The following is a 15,758-nucleotide window of genomic DNA, read 5'->3' as shown; positions in this document are numbered from 1 at the left end:
CTCCAGCTCCGTATCAAGGTCATAATCGATATCGTCACTAGCATCAATATAGTCACTAGCATCAATATCGTCACTAGCACTAGCATAAATATCGTCACTAAGATCAATAAGAGAACCTTTAGGCTTGTTATCCAGGAACTTGTTCAGAAATACCGTAATAAAAGGAACATAGGAGTTTGTCGCTAGGTATTTGACCAAATAGGATCGTCCAGTTCCTATAGAACCTATCACTAAAATACCTCTAGAGGGGGATAGGGCTAATCGGAGCGAAAAGGGTTTTCCATGAGATGGGAAATGAAAACTATTAGCCCCACACGAGGTTTGTGAATAAGTGATTGTCTGATAATGAGCAAGGAATACTCGTCTTTCTGTTAAACAAGATGTATTGAACTCATAATTCATTAGATACTTTTTATGAATGTCAACTAAGTGTCGTAAGTAAATTGCTCCCGGTTGTTCAATCATTTGATAACCAGAGTCATTCTTTGATAAATGATCACTATGAGTCAGACTCAATAGAATTTGATCAATCCTTTTTTCTGTCGTTAAAGTGGAGAACTGAACCAAGAATTCTCTTTCTTCATCATCAATCGAATCACTGCTCGCGACCCAGGATTCTATTTTATCATCAATCAAAGATTTGACCTTTTCGAACTCTGTCTGTAACTCACTAGAGGCTCGAAAAACAAAGAGAAGATGTGTACGAACGAGATATCCAGCAAGAAGAAGAAGGAAAAGGATTGAATAGAAGAACTCCCGAACATTTGGCGATCCCAGATGTGTCCATATCAATGGTGACTCATTATTTTGATGAATCGTTTTTTCGTACAGAAGAAGATTATGTAAACACTTACTCGAAATCTCACTTATCAGATTCCATTGTGGAAGATACAAAATTTTCTGAAGAATTCGCCATGATATATCTGATCTGTACATAATATCATGAAGAATAGATAAAAATTTTGGATTGCTACTTAGTATTGACAATAGGTCTGAAAAAGTATCTAAAAATAGAAAATTTAGATATTTATACCCTGTCGAAGTAAGGAACCATGGCATATATGTTTGGAATAGATTCCATTTTGAGAGAGTTGAAAAAGCACTATCTCGTTGAAAGGCTCTATACATCTGCCCTTTCTCAACGCATTTCTTTAGACAAAGACTCCGTTTTTTCCTCTTTTCCGATAGTAAATATTTCTCAGAACATAGAGTGTAAATCAAACCGAAATTGAGATTGAGATACTGATGCAAGTTCTTCCTTTCTGAATCAGATATATTCATATTGGAAAGAGGTGGTGTACCATAAGTTCTTTCAAAATGGACTATTTGTCCCTCTGTTAGAGGTGTTCCAGAAATGCCGCTGTATAAGAAAGGCCCGCCTCATACTAGAACCACGATAATTCAATAAAATCCTTAAAGTTAAGCACAAAGATTCCTTGAGTAAGAACCGTTGTATCATCACTGATTCAATCATATAGGATAGGTATTATGACTAATAATACAAAAAAATTTGTTTGTTGATTACACAAAATAGTCATACAAAGGAGTTTGAAATAATAAAAATCTTTCGATTTATAACTTATAATTCTTTCTTTGAAAAACAAATTTTTTTGAATCCAATCTCGAGGTCTAAATATTAAATATGAATCATAGTTCAAATATTTCTTAATATATTTTAGCTATTTCATGTTTCAGATACCAAAAGAAATATCCGACGAGGTAGAACCATCTCCATCAGGGTAAGATGACAGACTCATTTTCTGTATTATCAATAGGATCAATTATACCAAGTCACACACTCATATTCCGGAAATACAGAAAGAAAGAAATTTCACGATCGAACTACCAACAAGGGAATTTAGAAATAGAAATCGGAGCCCTAAAAATTCACTTTGTATTGAAAGGCTAAAACTTGTTGGTTCTTTTTGATTTCAGTTTCTGTAGCCATAAATCTGATTATATTCATTGAGATCTGTTGACTTTGTATACCATTCCGTTGTAAATAAATGATTTTATCATAGATCCACTATGGTCTTAAAATTAGATAATAATGGAAACAACAACTCTAGTCGCCATCTTTATATCTGGTTTACTTGTAAGTTTTACTGGGTATGCTTTATATACCGCTTTTGGGCAACCCTCTCAACAACTAAGAGATCCCTTCGAGGAACACGGAGATTAGTTGAAGTAATGAGCCTTCCTATTATAGGAAGGCTCATTACTTCAATTAAGATAATGAAAAATTATTTCAACTTTTTACTTTTTAGTTGGAACTTTAGGCGGTTCCCGAAAAAAGATAGCGAAAAAAATTATCCCTAGAGTAGAGACTAATAGAAATGTATAAACCAATGCTTCCATATATTTGATTGTGGTTTACAATTATAGCTTCCATACTTGTTTACTTGAAATTATTTTCCCGATAATGATAAAAGGGAAAGAGTAAAAAAGGGGCGGTAATTCAAATTAAGATTGCTCCAGTATCCTATGCCAAATCACAAAAAATAACAAAGCAATGTTGTATTAAACTCCTTGTCTTCTTGTAGTTGGATCTCCAATTTTTTGGAATGCGCCAAATTCTACTTGAACATCCAAATCGGGGTCAATACCGGCAAAAACATCTCGGAACAAAGTTTGCGACCCATGCCAGATGTGTCCGAAGAAGAATAGTAGGGCAAAGGAAGCACGTCCAAAGGTAAACCAACCCCTCGGACTACTACGAAAAACACCATCTGATTTCAAAGTAGCACGGTCTAATTCGAAAATTTCACCTAATTGAGCACGTCTAGCATATTTTTTCACAGTAGCAGGATCACTATAACTGACTCCGTTGAGTTCGCCACCATAAAACTCAACAGTTACACCTACTTGTTCAACGCTATACTTAGATTCCGCTCTTCTAAAAGGAACATCAGCTCGAACAATTCCGTCCCCGTCGATCAAAACGACCGGAAAGGTTTCAAAAAAAGTAGGCATACGGCGTACAAAAAGTTCACGTCCTTCTTTATCTCTAAAAACAGGGTGTCCTAACCATCCAACAGCTATTCCATCGCCGTTATCCATTGAGCCCGCTCTAAAAAATCCTCCTTTCGCCGGATTATTCCCAATGTAATCATAAAAAGCTAATTTCTCAGGAATTTTCGACCAAGCTTCTGATAAACTTTGATTTTCGGCTAGTCCAGCACTTACCCGTCGGTATATTTCTTGCTGAAAGTATCCTTGATCCCATTGATAACGGGTGGGTCCGAATAATTCTATTGGAGTAGTTGCTGAACCGTACCACATAGTTCTAGCAACAACAAAAGCTGCAAAAAAGACCGCAGCAATACTACTAGAAAGAACGGTTTCAATATTGCCCATACGTAACCCTTTGTATAGACGTTGAGGCGGCCGGACACTAAGATGGAATAGACCGGCTAATATGCCTAATGTCCCTGCAGCAATATGATGAGAAGCTATTCCTCCTGGAACAAAAGGGTCAAAACCTTCCACACCCCATGCTGGACTTACAGGTTGTACTTTTCCAGTTAGTCCATAAGGGTCGGACACCCAGATTCCGGGACCGTACAAGCCTGTTACATGAAATGCACCAAAACCAAAACAAGCCACCCCCGAAAGAAATAAATGAATTCCAAAAATCTTAGGCAAATCCAAAGAAGGTTTTCCTGTACGTTCATCACAAAATATTTCTAGATCCCAATACACCCAATGCCAAATAGCTGCCAAAAAGCACAAGCCAGAAAACACAATATGCGCGCCAGCCACACCTTCGTAACTCCAAATGCCGGGATCCGTTATAGTCCCCCCTGTAATACTCCAACCGCCCCATGAATTGGTTATTCCTAAACGGGTCACGAAAGGTATAACGAACATACCCTGTCTCCACATTGGATCAAGAATGGGGTCAGAGGGATCAAAAACTGCTAATTCATATAGAGCCATCGAACCAGCCCAACCAGCAACCAGAGCTGTATGCATGATATGGACAGAAATAAACCGACCAGGATCATTCAATACGACGGTATGAACACGATACCAAGGCAAACCCATGGAAATACCCCTTATATCAAAGAAAAATGACACTATGTAACTTTATTGGAAAAGACTATAACTATGCAATGGATCCCTTTTGCTCAATCGATTATCTAGCAACAAGGGTTAATGTTTCTTCTATTCGGTTGGTAATAATAGAACAATTATGTTTGTAGGAACAAAGAGAAACAAATCTATTCTATACCCGAAAAGTAGCAATACGCAATGGGGAGTTGATACCATCTTCTATCAGTAAATGCTTTCATACTTGTTCATTATTGGAAGGCTATATTGGTAAGAATTTTTTCTTAAACTAAACCTTTCTAATCTATGCAGAAAATAGAATTAATGAGTGATATTATAAAAACAATAACCTTAATTATTACGTTTCCACATCAAAGTGAAATAGAGTACTTAATTATTTTTTCTTTCATTTAATGCCTATTGGTGTTCCAAAAGTTCCCTTTCGAAGTCCTGGAGAGGAAGATGCATCTTGGGTTGACGTATAGTGCGACTTGTCAGATATATTGGGTCATATGGGATTTCCCCATTATCTCTCCCGATTGAGATATCCTCCATTTCGCCCAAGAAAGATTGATTAAATCATCCAAAATTTGGAGCGTGAAATGCAATTCGATCCGTTTTTTAGTTTTAGGGGGATTCAGGTTAATAATTTTCACTTAGAATAATTTATGGTTGGCTCGGTTGGACCAATAAAATGAAGTATCCAGGCTCCGTTTATAAAAACCCCAATCCCAATCGGGAATATATTAAAAATTACTGCTTGTATTATATAGGTTATTTACTTTAACTCTTAATATTTTCGATTTGAAATTAAAAATAGCGCTCTCAACTTTAATGATTTGAATGAAAGTAATTAATCTGTTGAATATGGAAATTGACGAAAGAAAAGATATGAAGTAAATAAAAAAGGGGAATTTTAACAAAAGAAAACAAGCGGTATTGGAAACATTTGTTCTATATGGGCAAATCGAAATCGGGCATATCGTTACCCGGAGTAGAGCATAAACCTAAAAATTTCAAGAGACCCATTCAAGAACAAGAAAATGACATCGTGATTTGAGTTGAATCTCGATGATATGATACATCAATGAAAAGTAAGTTCAATAAGTTTAGTAAATTCTTTTTTTTTTAGTAGAATTTTATTCTATTTTAATTACAGAAATTTTTTTATATTATATATTATATGGGTAATTAGGGAATTGCGAAAAAGTAATCTTTTTTGAAAAATCGAAAAGGAGATTCTTGATTATTCATCATAAGTTGGAAAAATCTCTATGAAAAAAAAAGGATGTAGAATCTACACATTGATTTTTTTTTACAATTTTGTTTGAACCGTATGCATCAAAAGGTGCATGTACGGTTCCTAAGGGATAGAATTTTACCCGAATCAACCGACTTTATCGAGAAAGATTACTTTTTTTAGGCCAAGAAGTCGATAACGAGATCTCGAATCAACTTATTGGTCTTATGGTATATCTCAGTATCGAAGATGATACCAAGGATTTATATTTGTTTATAAATTCTCCTGGCGGATGGGTAATACCCGGAGTAGCTATTTATGATACCATGCAATTTGTGCGACCAGATGTACATACAATATGCATGGGATTAGCTGCTTCAATGGGATCTTTTATCCTGGTCGGAGGAGAAATTACTAAACGTTTAGCATTCCCTCACGCTTGGCGCCAATGAGTTTTTTATTTGAAAGAAAAAAGAAAACTATGCCTTCACCATATCAAATATTAATATTTTAAGTAATAATAGCATGGCACTTTGAATTCGATATGAGATATTTTTCTCTATTTTATTTTCAAAACCTTCAATTATGTATCGAAAGAGGAGTATGAGATGAAGAGTATTCCCGATTTCTTTAGAAGTCCATTTCAGCGTCACAAACTTTTTTTCATAACAAAAGACTCTATTTATGTTTGAACGAGTAAAAAAAAATTTTCTTTCTTATTTTTCGAATCAAAAAGAGACTTTGGGATTGCTTAACTACAGATGAAATAAATATATAAAGCAACGGAGCCATCATAGTATTTTTAGCTCCTACGAAAAGAAGGGTGGTAATTGGATAATTTACTGATCTGGATCTAATCAATTCTAGATTTTCTCTTTGTTCAACAGAAAATGAAAGTAAATTCCATTCTATAGCCGTATGCAATGCGAAAAAAATGCCCGTACGGTTGTTCAATTCTATCTTTTTTATTCTTAATTCCATATTTTTTCTATTCATCACATTACGCGAGATAGAAGAACTTTTTTATGGTATATATCATCAGGGTAATGATTCATCAACCCGCGAGCTCTTTTTATGAGGCCCAAACGGGAGAATCTATCCTGGAAGCGAAAGAACTTTTGAAATTGCGTGAAACCCTCACAAGGGTTTATGTACAAAGAACGGGCAAACCCTTATGGGTTGTATCCGAAGATATTGAAAGGGATGTTTTTATGTCAGCAACAGAAGCCCAAGCTCATGGAATTGTTGATCTTGTAGCGGTCGAATAAAAGGAATAAAAATAGTTTTAAACATTTGAAATTTTTTCTTGTTACTCGGTTTACCATTCTGTGTTTAATATTCCATTAACTATAAAAAAAATTCGGTTAGGATTGATCTAAACCAGCCCATTATGTATATGATTCAGCATGCCAACTATTAAACAACTTATTAGAAACACAAGACAGCCAATCAGAAATGTCACGAAATCCCCCGCTCTTCGGGGATGCCCTCAACGTCGAGGAACATGTACTAGGGTGTATGTGTGACTCGTTCAGATTATGAGCTGGAACAAAAAAAAACAAATGAAAGGAAAGAATTTTTCCAGTATCAATAATCAATACTGGTGAATGGTATAAAACTCCAGTCACTATCTAAAATGAAAAAAAAAAAAATAATAAATTCATCTATTGGGTATGAAATTTATGGTTTCTATTAGTATAAATCGGGTTTAAGATAAGAAAAAATTTCCCATTGGTAACGAACGTTATCCATTTAGCAGGGAATCTTCTTTGAAAAGTAAAAAAATTCGGCTCCGATTCTTGCAAGAACGGACTAACAGGGTCAGCTATCCAGCAAACCTTCAAAATTAAATACCGTTACTGTATAGGTGGATCTCGTTGTGAAAGACCTATTACTGGATAATTCATGGGTAGAGCCAAAAGGTTTGAACTGTACAAGTTATCAATAAGATTCCGGAAATGAAGGAAAGGGGCTCCGGTGTATAGAGAGGACCTCACCGTTTTAAAAGTAACCATAGAAACGAAGGAATCCACTATTTCTTTAATCATCTATATTTAACTTGAATTCACATTTTTTTATTTACTTTTTTGATACATTAATAAATTTTTTTGTCTCGTTTCAAGACGAAATGTCGAAAAAAAGAAAAATAATAAAAATAGTGGTTGGGAAGGTTATAGTAGCAAAAGCCATTGGAATTTTTATTTTATACATTGGAAAAATCCGTTTTGTTATTAATAGACCAGAAGGCGAAAAGAATAACTTAAAGAAAAAAAATCGATTAGTTATTCATCAAAGTTTCAATTATTCAATGACTAATGACTAGAGTTAAACGGGGATATATAGCTCGAAGACGCAGAAGAAAAATTCGTTTATTTGTATCAAGCTTTCGCGGGGCTCATTCAAGACTTACTCGAACCATTGCTCAATAGAAAATAAGAGCTTTGGTTTCGGCTCATCGGGATAGAGACAGGCAAAAGAGAGATTTTCGCCGTTTGTGGATCACTCGAATAAACGCAGTAATTCGTGAAAGAGGGGTATACTATAATTATAGTAAATTTATACACGATCTGTACAAGAGAAAGTTGCTTCTTAATCGTAAAATACTTGCACAAATAGCTATATTAAATAGGAATTGTATTTATATGATTTTTAATGAGATCTTAAAAAAAGAAGATTGGAAAGAAGAATACCTCGAAACGATTTAAATGAAGTTCCCCGGAGTTTATTCTCCAGGAGTATTAGAGTAGAAATTAGTCTAATAAAATATGATAAATAAAAAAAAATCACCAAATCCATTCAAAAAAAAATTCCCAAGTTTTATATTATCTTACGCCGTGACAATCAAATCTAGATTCGACAATTTTTTTAGAACAAAACTGCAATCCGTGCTTGAGTTCAGATTCCAATTTTGATTCAATTATTAATTAAATAAATAGAACGAAAAAGAATAAGTCTATTATTTTATTTATTTTTGGTTCTAAAACTAGCAGTTCTAGTAGTCGACTCGGTTCTTTCAAATTGTTTCTCATTATTAAGAAAAGGTAACAAAGATAAAATACGAGCTTGTTTTATAGCAATAGTAATTAATCGTTGTTGTTTCAAGGTCAATCTATTCACTCGCCTAGATAAAATTTTTCCTTGTTCACTAATAAATCGACTAATTAAACTCATGTTTCTATAATCTATTCGATCCCCCGATTGGATCGGCGGCAAACGCCTACGAAAAGCTCGCTTGGATTTAATAAAGGGTCGCTTGGATTTATCCATAGTTTGTTTAGTTTATTCTTTATACATACCGAAAATCCTATTTCTTAATTCTAATTTTGTTAGGTCCAGCCAAAATAGGATCTGATTTGTTTATTTCTATTTTTTTCTATAATTTTTTTCGATAATATATAGTATATATATAATATAATAATATGAAATATTTACTATAAGAAATAAGAAATATATTAGAAATCCATTTTCTATTTAAAAAAAAAAGTAAATGATATAGATGAAAAATGTTTTGTCCCCTTACTTGAAAGGATAATAGATAGACGTTCGGCTCGATCTATTTCTTTATCTCTCCATGAATTGTATGTTTGTAACAATAGGGACAGAATTTTCGCAATTCCAACCGACTAGGCGTATTGTGTCGATTCTTTTGAGTAATATATCTGAAAACGCCCCTTGATCCCTTATTAACACTCTTTCGAACACAACCAGTACATTCCAAAATCACTTTTACTCGAACATCTTTACCCTTAGCCATGAACCTCCTTTGTATATTTAATTCAAGCAACTTTTCTATTTTTCTTGAAGAAAGGAAAAGAAAAAAATAGAAAAGTTGCAAAAATAGAAGTTGCTAACTCGAATTTCTAATCACAGTAATTTCATTTAAGTATCTTGGATAATACGCTTATCCTAGACCCACATTTTCGTTTCCATTCGAGCCTGAGAGCCTAAGTTTTGATAAGGTTGAATCCACTTTCTTCTTTACTCAACTAATCCTATTTAGTTTTTTTTTTAAATAAAAAGAGGGGAGGGATTAGTCACAGATAGTTGATTCTAGCTCTAATCTTCGTTAACCCCTTACCCGTCTCAATAACTAGACTCAAAAAAAGGGGAATGTCAACGCATCTGGGAAAAAACGATTGATTTCTATTAATAGACCGGCCAAAGACCCAAACCATAAAGTACTTAGTACCGGTGCCACGGAAAGATATGTTTTGAAATCGCGCATTGAAAATCCTCCTTTTTCATTTGTTTAATATATAAAATAAAAGTAATACATATCTAATCTATAATCCTATGTATAGAGTCAAAGACTACTTGTATTTGTACACGAAATCCCTAAAAAAAAATCTACGTACTTTTACTTTTTTACTTCGAGTCGATAAGATATTTTTTTTAAGAAAAAGAGTTACATGCCCCTTCCTATTGAACTGAGCATTCCCGAAACGAAAAGTCTTTTTTTTTCGTTTACAACAGGTTTTTCATATACATAAATATACAAATCCTTTTTATTATACCTTATATGATAAAAGACCAAAAAGAAGAGGAAATAGCAGTGCAGTTTAATTATGAATTTATATGAGAAATAAGAATGTGGAAAACAAGACAAGGATGTTTTACAATTACACTATAAAAACCAATTGAATTGAAAGGGATGTAGCGCAGCTTGGTAGCGCGTTTGTTTTGGGTACAAAATGTCACGGGTTCAAATCCTGTCATCCCTACCTAATTACTTTTACTTTGAGAAGTAAGTAGGAATTAATTGAAATTTTGATTCAAATTGGACATGCCTAATCTCTCATTTTATTTATTATACTCTATATGATAAATAATGTATGCATGCAAGATGTAGATAGAGTTTTCAGTTATAAAAAAACCCTTTCTTTCCAGTCTTATCTATTTTGATAAGAAAGCGCTCTTAGTTCAGTTCGGTAGAACGTGGGTCTCCAAAACCCGATGTCGTAGGTTCAAATCCTATAGAGCGTCATTCCATTCTTGTTAAGTCAAATTGAATTAGACTGAAATAAATGAACAGTAATCGAATCTAAAATTGACCTCCTCCTTTCTCTAATCCACAGGAGGTCAATCAAAAAAAATTTGTTAATTAATCAAAGATCCAACTGATCACCACGTCTGTATTGTAAATATGCAGTTACAAATAATCCAGCCAAAGTAATAGGAATTAGGCCTAAGACAATTCCAAATAGAAAAACTTCAATCATTTCAATTTGTTTGAAAAAAAAAAAGAAAGGTAATATCTATCCATAAATATTAATCTGAATTGCCCATGAATCTCAATAACCAAAAATTCTCAATTGCTGCAGTAAAGAACTAGAAACATGGGCGGAATCCCACAGAAACATTCCTTGAGTTGTTCATTCAATTAATTTCAAATAAGTCGTATCTAGTTTAGACCTATAAATAGAGCGGAGGTTATAGTTAAAGCCGCTAGTAAAAAACCGAAATAACTAGTTAGAGTAGGCATGAAGGAGCTAACTAAAATATGTTCTTTTTATACATATGTGTCTAAAGCATTTACCTAAGTTTCCATTTAGAAAAAAAAAATAAGCAAAAATCGCAATTCAAAGAATAAGTTCAATTGAATATTTTGAATTCATCAACTATTACATTATAGATGTCACTAACAAAAATAAAGTAAGGTCGGTATAAAAAAAACGACACGGCTGATTATCTGTGACATCTATGCATCTCAAAATTTTCAATCAACATATTTTTTGCAAAACCTTTGAGTAAACTAATCTAATATTAAAATAATAATAAATATAACTATGGAATTTTCTTCAAAAATAAAATGTTATTTGTTTGAATTACTCTAGAATAAAATGAAAAATCATTTCTATTGGGATCAAATCGATTTTTTTTTCGAACGAACAGGTTTTTTATAATTATAACACAACACTTTTTAGTTTTTATCTTCAATTGAACTTATTAGCCTCAACAATTGGGTTCATCCAGATAAAATAAATAATCTTTTGAATGAAAAGAAAAAGATTATCATCATTCAAAAAAATCTTTCTTTTTTCCAACTCGGTTATTGGAAGAATATGATAATCTTCTTCCGGAATTAAAAAAAAATGAAAACTAGTTCCATATGCACAAAAAAAAACAAAGAAATTCTCTCGTACTTCATTTAAATATTAACTAAAATCGCCTTGCTGTGTCAGAAGAAGGATAGCTATACTGATTCGGTATACTCTAAAGACACCTTTGGTACTATATTGGTAATCCTACAAGATCTTTACGTTTTTATGTAAAGTCAAAAGTAAAAGGAAATTTACTAATTTCATCTTTTACGGATTTGCCTTTGACTGTACAAGAATATGTGGAGCTCAGCATGTCTGGAAGCACAGGAGAACGTTCTTTTGCTGATATTATTACCAGTATTCGATACTGGGTTATTCATAGCATTACTATACCTTCCCTATTCATTGCGGGTTGGTTATTCGTCAGCACAGGTTTAGCTTACGATGTGTTTGGAAGCCCCTGGCCAAACGAATATTTCACAGAGAGCCGACAAGGAATTCCATTAATAACTGGCCGTTTTGACTCTTTGGAACAACTTGATGAATTTAGTAGATCCTTTTAGGAGGCCCAATGACCATAGATCGAACCTATCCAATTTTTACCGTGCGATGGCTGGCTGTTCACGGACTGGCTGTACCTACCGTTTCTTTTTTGGGGTCAGTATCCGCAATGCAGTTCATCCAACGATAAACAAAACCGAATCCGAATTATAGAGCTACAACACAATCAAACCCGAACGAACAAAATGTTGAATTGAATCGTACCAGTCTTTATTGGGGGCTATTACTCATTTTTGTACTTGCTGTTTTATTTTCTAATTATTTTTTCAATTAAATAAAAATAAATAAAAAGAAGGAACGAAATATATAGAATAGGAATGCTCTTATCCCATTCGGAAGGACCTCATTTCATAATTATCCATGACTGTTTATGTCTCTAAGCACGACTACTTGATGAAATGTGGAGGGAAGTGGGGTAAATGGCCGATACTACTGGAAGGATTCCTCTTTGGATAATAGGTACTGTAGCTGGTATTGTTGTGATCGGTTTACTAGGTATTTTCTTTTATGGTTCATATTCTGGATTAGGCTCATCGCTGTAGTAATTGCATGAACCGAGGCATAGATATGAAAGTATAAGAACTTAACGGGACCTTCCTTTTCCCCTCGAATTAGACAAACAAAGAAGGGGGAGGTCCCATTAAATTCTTTTTTTAATTATCATAACTTTTTAGTCAAAATTTTTCGTATAAATGAAAAAAAGAGCCCCCTTTCAATATTTTTGGAAAATTTATTTAGTCATTTCGAACATATATTCCTCCACAGTACTTATTGATCGTTCCTAAATTGTTAGAAAAAAGAAATCATTTGATTTACTGAATGATACAATAGAATCTAGATTTTTAATGCAAGAAGTTCCATTTGTTCAATATATTTCCCTCTCACTTTTTCAGTTTGTCCACTCCTTAATACGTGTTACGTGTAATAATAAGAAAAAGAGTTCAATCTCGCGAAAGACTAAAAATTCCGACTAAGACAAAGGGAATCAAGACTCATTAACGTTTCTTTCGACACACGACAAGTATTGTAAAATTCCTTGTCGTGTGTCGAAGACCGGGAAGGCAAAGAATCCTATCTAGAATCATTTGTTCCCCTCATTTTTCTTTTCGTTATATTCCCCGCTTAGTCTAGTAACCAGCCGAATTTGATTCTCAAATAGAAGACTTTTGATACACTTTATGATATTGAAATACCCAAAATATCATATGATAATATCCAAATTTCGATTGGAAAAGGTGAAAAAGTAGAATAGTCGTCTTCGCAATCTTCTATATATTAAAAGTAATAATCTAGTATCAAGTAATTCCAAACTTCTGGTAGATGTAGAAGAAAAGTATAAACAAACAAAAAGAACCTTCTCATAATTTTTTTATTTATTGATCGTCCAATATTGTCAAATAATTGTTAATTTTGTTCTTGTTACAAGTTTGATATTGATAAATCCACGAATCTAGAAATTCATTTCGGACAATTGAACCTTCTCGAACTGTTTCTTTTTAAGAACCAAAAAGATTTGTGCCAAAATAACAGATGCAAAGAAGAACAAAAGACCTTGTACGCGCAGTGGGTCTTGAAGTACTATTTCGGCGTCTCCCTGACCAAATCCACCCACATTAGGATTACTTGTTAATGGTTGATCAAGTTTGATAGATTCACCCTCTGAAACAAGAAGCTCTGGTCCTGGAGGGATAATATCAACCACTTCACGTCCATCCGAGGCATCCGCTATGCTTATTTCGTATCCGCCCTTTTCTTTTCGTACAATTTTCTTTACTATACCTGCTGCTGTGGCATTATAAACTGTATTATTACTCTTGCTTCCGTCAGGATAAATCTGGCCCCTTCCTCTGTTACCACCTACATATATGGGATATTTTAAGAAGTGAACATCTTTCTTAGTGGCAGGATCCGGGGAAAGAATAGGAAAGGTAATTTCACTATATTTTTTCCCAGGAACGAGACCTATTACAGGAATATTTTGTTTATTGGGGCGATAGCTCTGAAAAGAAAGATTGCCTATCTTTTCTTTCATCTCTGGAGAAATACGATTGGGTGGGGCTAATTCAAATCCCTCAGGTAAAATAAGAACAGCCCCCACATTCAACCCCCCCTTTTTGCCGTTAGCAAGAACTTGTTTTAATTGCATATCATAAGGAATTCGAACAACCGCTTCAAATACAGTATCTGGAAGGACCGCTTGTGGAACTTCAATATCCACGGGCTTATTAGCTAAATGGCAATTGGCACATACAATACGTCCAGTTGCTTCTCGTGGATTTTCATAACCTTGCTGTGCGAAAATGGGATATGCATTCGAAATGGAGGATCGAGTTATTATATATAACACGAGCGATATGCAAATGGATCGAGTAATCTGTTCTTTTATCCAAGAAAAGGTATTTATAGTTTGCATGGTCCAATTATTGATTCCGAAAATTTTTACAATAAATTGGGTAGGTTGCTAGTATAGTTCCCTATCCCCGATTCTGTTATTTACTTTAAGTGAAAACTATATTTACTGAAAGAATAGTTTATTACTGGAATATGGGAGAAAATTCCCGTCTTAGATGGGTATAAATAGAAAGAGGAAGTCAATTTTGTAATGCTGTGATTATGTACAAAGTAACAAACATCGCGTTCGAAATTCGAATTCGATTTATATCCGTATACCCCTTTTTCGTCTTTTCAGTCATTCATTGAATGATAAATCACTACAAGTGATGGGGATACACGATTTAAATAACGGAAAATCCAATATTTCAAGATTGTATCTAGAATAACTGGAAACGTAGAAACAAGACTAGATATAATTTGATCATTATGGGCAAATCCAAAATCTTTGTAGATAGAGCCAATCATTAGTTCCCAACCATGGGGCGAATGAAATCCGATACATAAATAAGTTAATAAAAGAATCGAAAAGGCTTTTATTGTTTCGATTAAGTTAAATAGAAAAAAGAGTCCACTGAAGAAAAAAAAAGAGTGTTTACGGCTATTGAAATTGCGAAAAGTGAAAGCAAAGCAATTCCTGCCTATCCATGAATACGTGGCAGAATCGCTTTCTTTTTCAAAATACTTCAATTGGTACACGCAAAAAAGAGGCCAATTCAGCAGCTTTTTGTTCAATTTCTCGTGGAGTCATATTTTCATCAGTACGCGTCAAAGGAATGGCTCCCTGGCCTCTAATTTCCAGATAAAGAACACGACGAGTAGAAATACCCTCTTTAAGTTCTATTCTAATAGATTGGATATCCTTTATAAGATATCGGAAAAGGATGCGACGATTTTTTCCAGGGAATCCCCAACGAAAAATACATACTATTCCTTCTTTTTTATCGAAAAGATCATAACCACTACCTACATTCCACGAAATTGTACACCACAAATAAGAGCTAATAAAGAGGCCCGCAATCCCATAGAAAGACATCACAATTCCTTGTGGAAAAAAAAGAATTTGCTGGGTGGGAAATAAAGATAGCAAATTCCTACCAAGATAGCTGGAAATTCCAACCAATACGAATCCTAATGAACCTAAAAAAAGGATAAAGGCCCAAGAGAAATTACTTATTTTTCGAGATCCCGTTATAAGTTCTATCCATATACGTTGTGAGCGCCAATTCATACTAGATTTGGTTACATTTAATTTGAATTGAAAAATACCTCAAATGAATTGTACTTTCCTTACTCTGTCTTGTTTCCGAGGTAACTCTCATCAACTAGTCCTATTCTGATGTCGGATGTGTTTCACTTTCTATTTAAATATCCTACGTAAATATTTATTTATATTTTCCTTTTTAGTTAGATCAAAAAAATAACATGTACTCCTATGTCGTCATCTTTCCACATACATTTAAAGTAAGGGT

The 15,758-nt window shown here is 33.9% G+C and overlaps 4 protein-coding genes, 2 non-coding genes and 1 pseudogene across 6 annotated transcripts; 4 read left to right on the top strand and 3 right to left on the bottom strand.

Moving 5' to 3' along the window:
- LOC130798953 (protein Ycf2-like) overlaps positions 1-2,219 on the bottom strand; it is a 4,616-nt pseudogene extending 2,397 nt beyond the window's left edge.
- On the bottom strand, positions 2,063-4,062 carry LOC130797866 (photosystem II CP47 reaction center protein-like). Its single transcript, XM_057660652.1, has one exon. The coding sequence runs from the start codon at positions 4,045-4,047 to the stop codon at positions 2,521-2,523; it is 1,527 nt and encodes a 508-aa protein (XP_057516635.1). The 5' UTR covers positions 4,048-4,062; the 3' UTR covers positions 2,063-2,520.
- Positions 4,063-4,232: 170 nt separating this feature from the next.
- On the top strand, positions 4,233-8,042 carry LOC130797874 (ATP-dependent Clp protease proteolytic subunit-like). The gene is made up of 3 exons (XM_057660656.1): positions 4,233-4,537; positions 5,442-5,736; positions 6,331-8,042. Exons 1-3 carry the CDS (start codon positions 4,467-4,469, stop codon positions 6,559-6,561), a joined length of 597 nt encoding a protein of 198 aa, XP_057516639.1. The 5' UTR covers positions 4,233-4,466; the 3' UTR covers positions 6,562-8,042.
- A 1,898-nt stretch (positions 8,043-9,940) lies between these two features.
- On the top strand, positions 9,941-10,014 carry TRNAP-UGG (transfer RNA proline (anticodon UGG)). The gene has a single exon. It is a non-coding gene; the product is annotated as a tRNA-Pro (tRNA).
- Positions 10,015-10,202: 188 nt separating this feature from the next.
- On the top strand, positions 10,203-10,277 carry TRNAW-CCA (transfer RNA tryptophan (anticodon CCA)). The gene has a single exon. It is a non-coding gene; the product is annotated as a tRNA-Trp (tRNA).
- Positions 10,278-11,510: 1,233 nt separating this feature from the next.
- On the top strand, positions 11,511-12,015 carry LOC130798952 (cytochrome b559 subunit alpha-like; the record flags this gene model as incomplete). Its single annotated transcript, XM_057662045.1, has 1 exon — positions 11,511-12,015. A coding segment is annotated over one exon (387 nt), but the record flags the coding sequence as incomplete, so codon positions are not given.
- Positions 12,016-12,299: 284 nt separating this feature from the next.
- On the bottom strand, positions 12,300-15,690 carry LOC130797915 (cytochrome f-like). The gene is made up of 2 exons (XM_057660703.1): positions 14,970-15,690; positions 12,300-14,309 (listed from the first exon to the last, which is right to left on the bottom strand). The coding sequence occupies exons 1-2, from the start codon at positions 15,515-15,517 to the stop codon at positions 13,346-13,348; spliced, it is 1,512 nt and encodes a 503-aa protein (XP_057516686.1). The 5' UTR covers positions 15,518-15,690; the 3' UTR covers positions 12,300-13,345.
- Positions 15,691-15,758: the final 68 nt, after the last annotated feature.

The sequence above is a fragment of the Amaranthus tricolor genome, chromosome 13, assembly GCF_026212465.1.
Source record: "Amaranthus tricolor cultivar Red isolate AtriRed21 chromosome 13, ASM2621246v1, whole genome shotgun sequence".
Classification (NCBI taxonomy): domain Eukaryota; kingdom Viridiplantae; phylum Streptophyta; class Magnoliopsida; order Caryophyllales; family Amaranthaceae; genus Amaranthus; species Amaranthus tricolor.
The sequence above is the reverse complement of the archived record's forward strand: the minus strand, read 5'-3'. Positions and strand labels throughout refer to the sequence as shown.

What these genes read in the sequence shown, in the direction of transcription:
- LOC130797874 (XM_057660656.1), top strand. Translation starts at nt 4,467, where the DNA reads ATGCCTATTGGTGTTCCAAAAGTTCCCTTTCGAAGTCCTGGAGAGGAA. An exon ending in GCATCTTGGGTTGACGTATA is followed by an intron (nt 4,538 to 5,441) that starts GTGCGACTTGTC and finishes TTTTACCCGAAT; the next exon opens with CAACCGACTTTATCGAGAAA. An exon ending in TAGCATTCCCTCACGCTTGG is followed by an intron (nt 5,737 to 6,330) that starts CGCCAATGAGTT and finishes ATGGTATATATC; the next exon opens with ATCAGGGTAATGATTCATCA.
- LOC130797866 (XM_057660652.1), bottom strand. Translation starts at nt 4,047, where the DNA reads ATGGGTTTGCCTTGGTATCGTGTTCATACCGTCGTATTGAATGATCCT.
- LOC130797915 (XM_057660703.1), bottom strand. Translation starts at nt 15,517, where the DNA reads ATGAATTGGCGCTCACAACGTATATGGATAGAACTTATAACGGGATCT. An exon ending in TTGCGTGTACCAATTGAAGT is followed by an intron (nt 14,310 to 14,969) that starts ATTTTGAAAAAG and finishes CAATAATTGGAC; the next exon opens with CATGCAAACTATAAATACCT.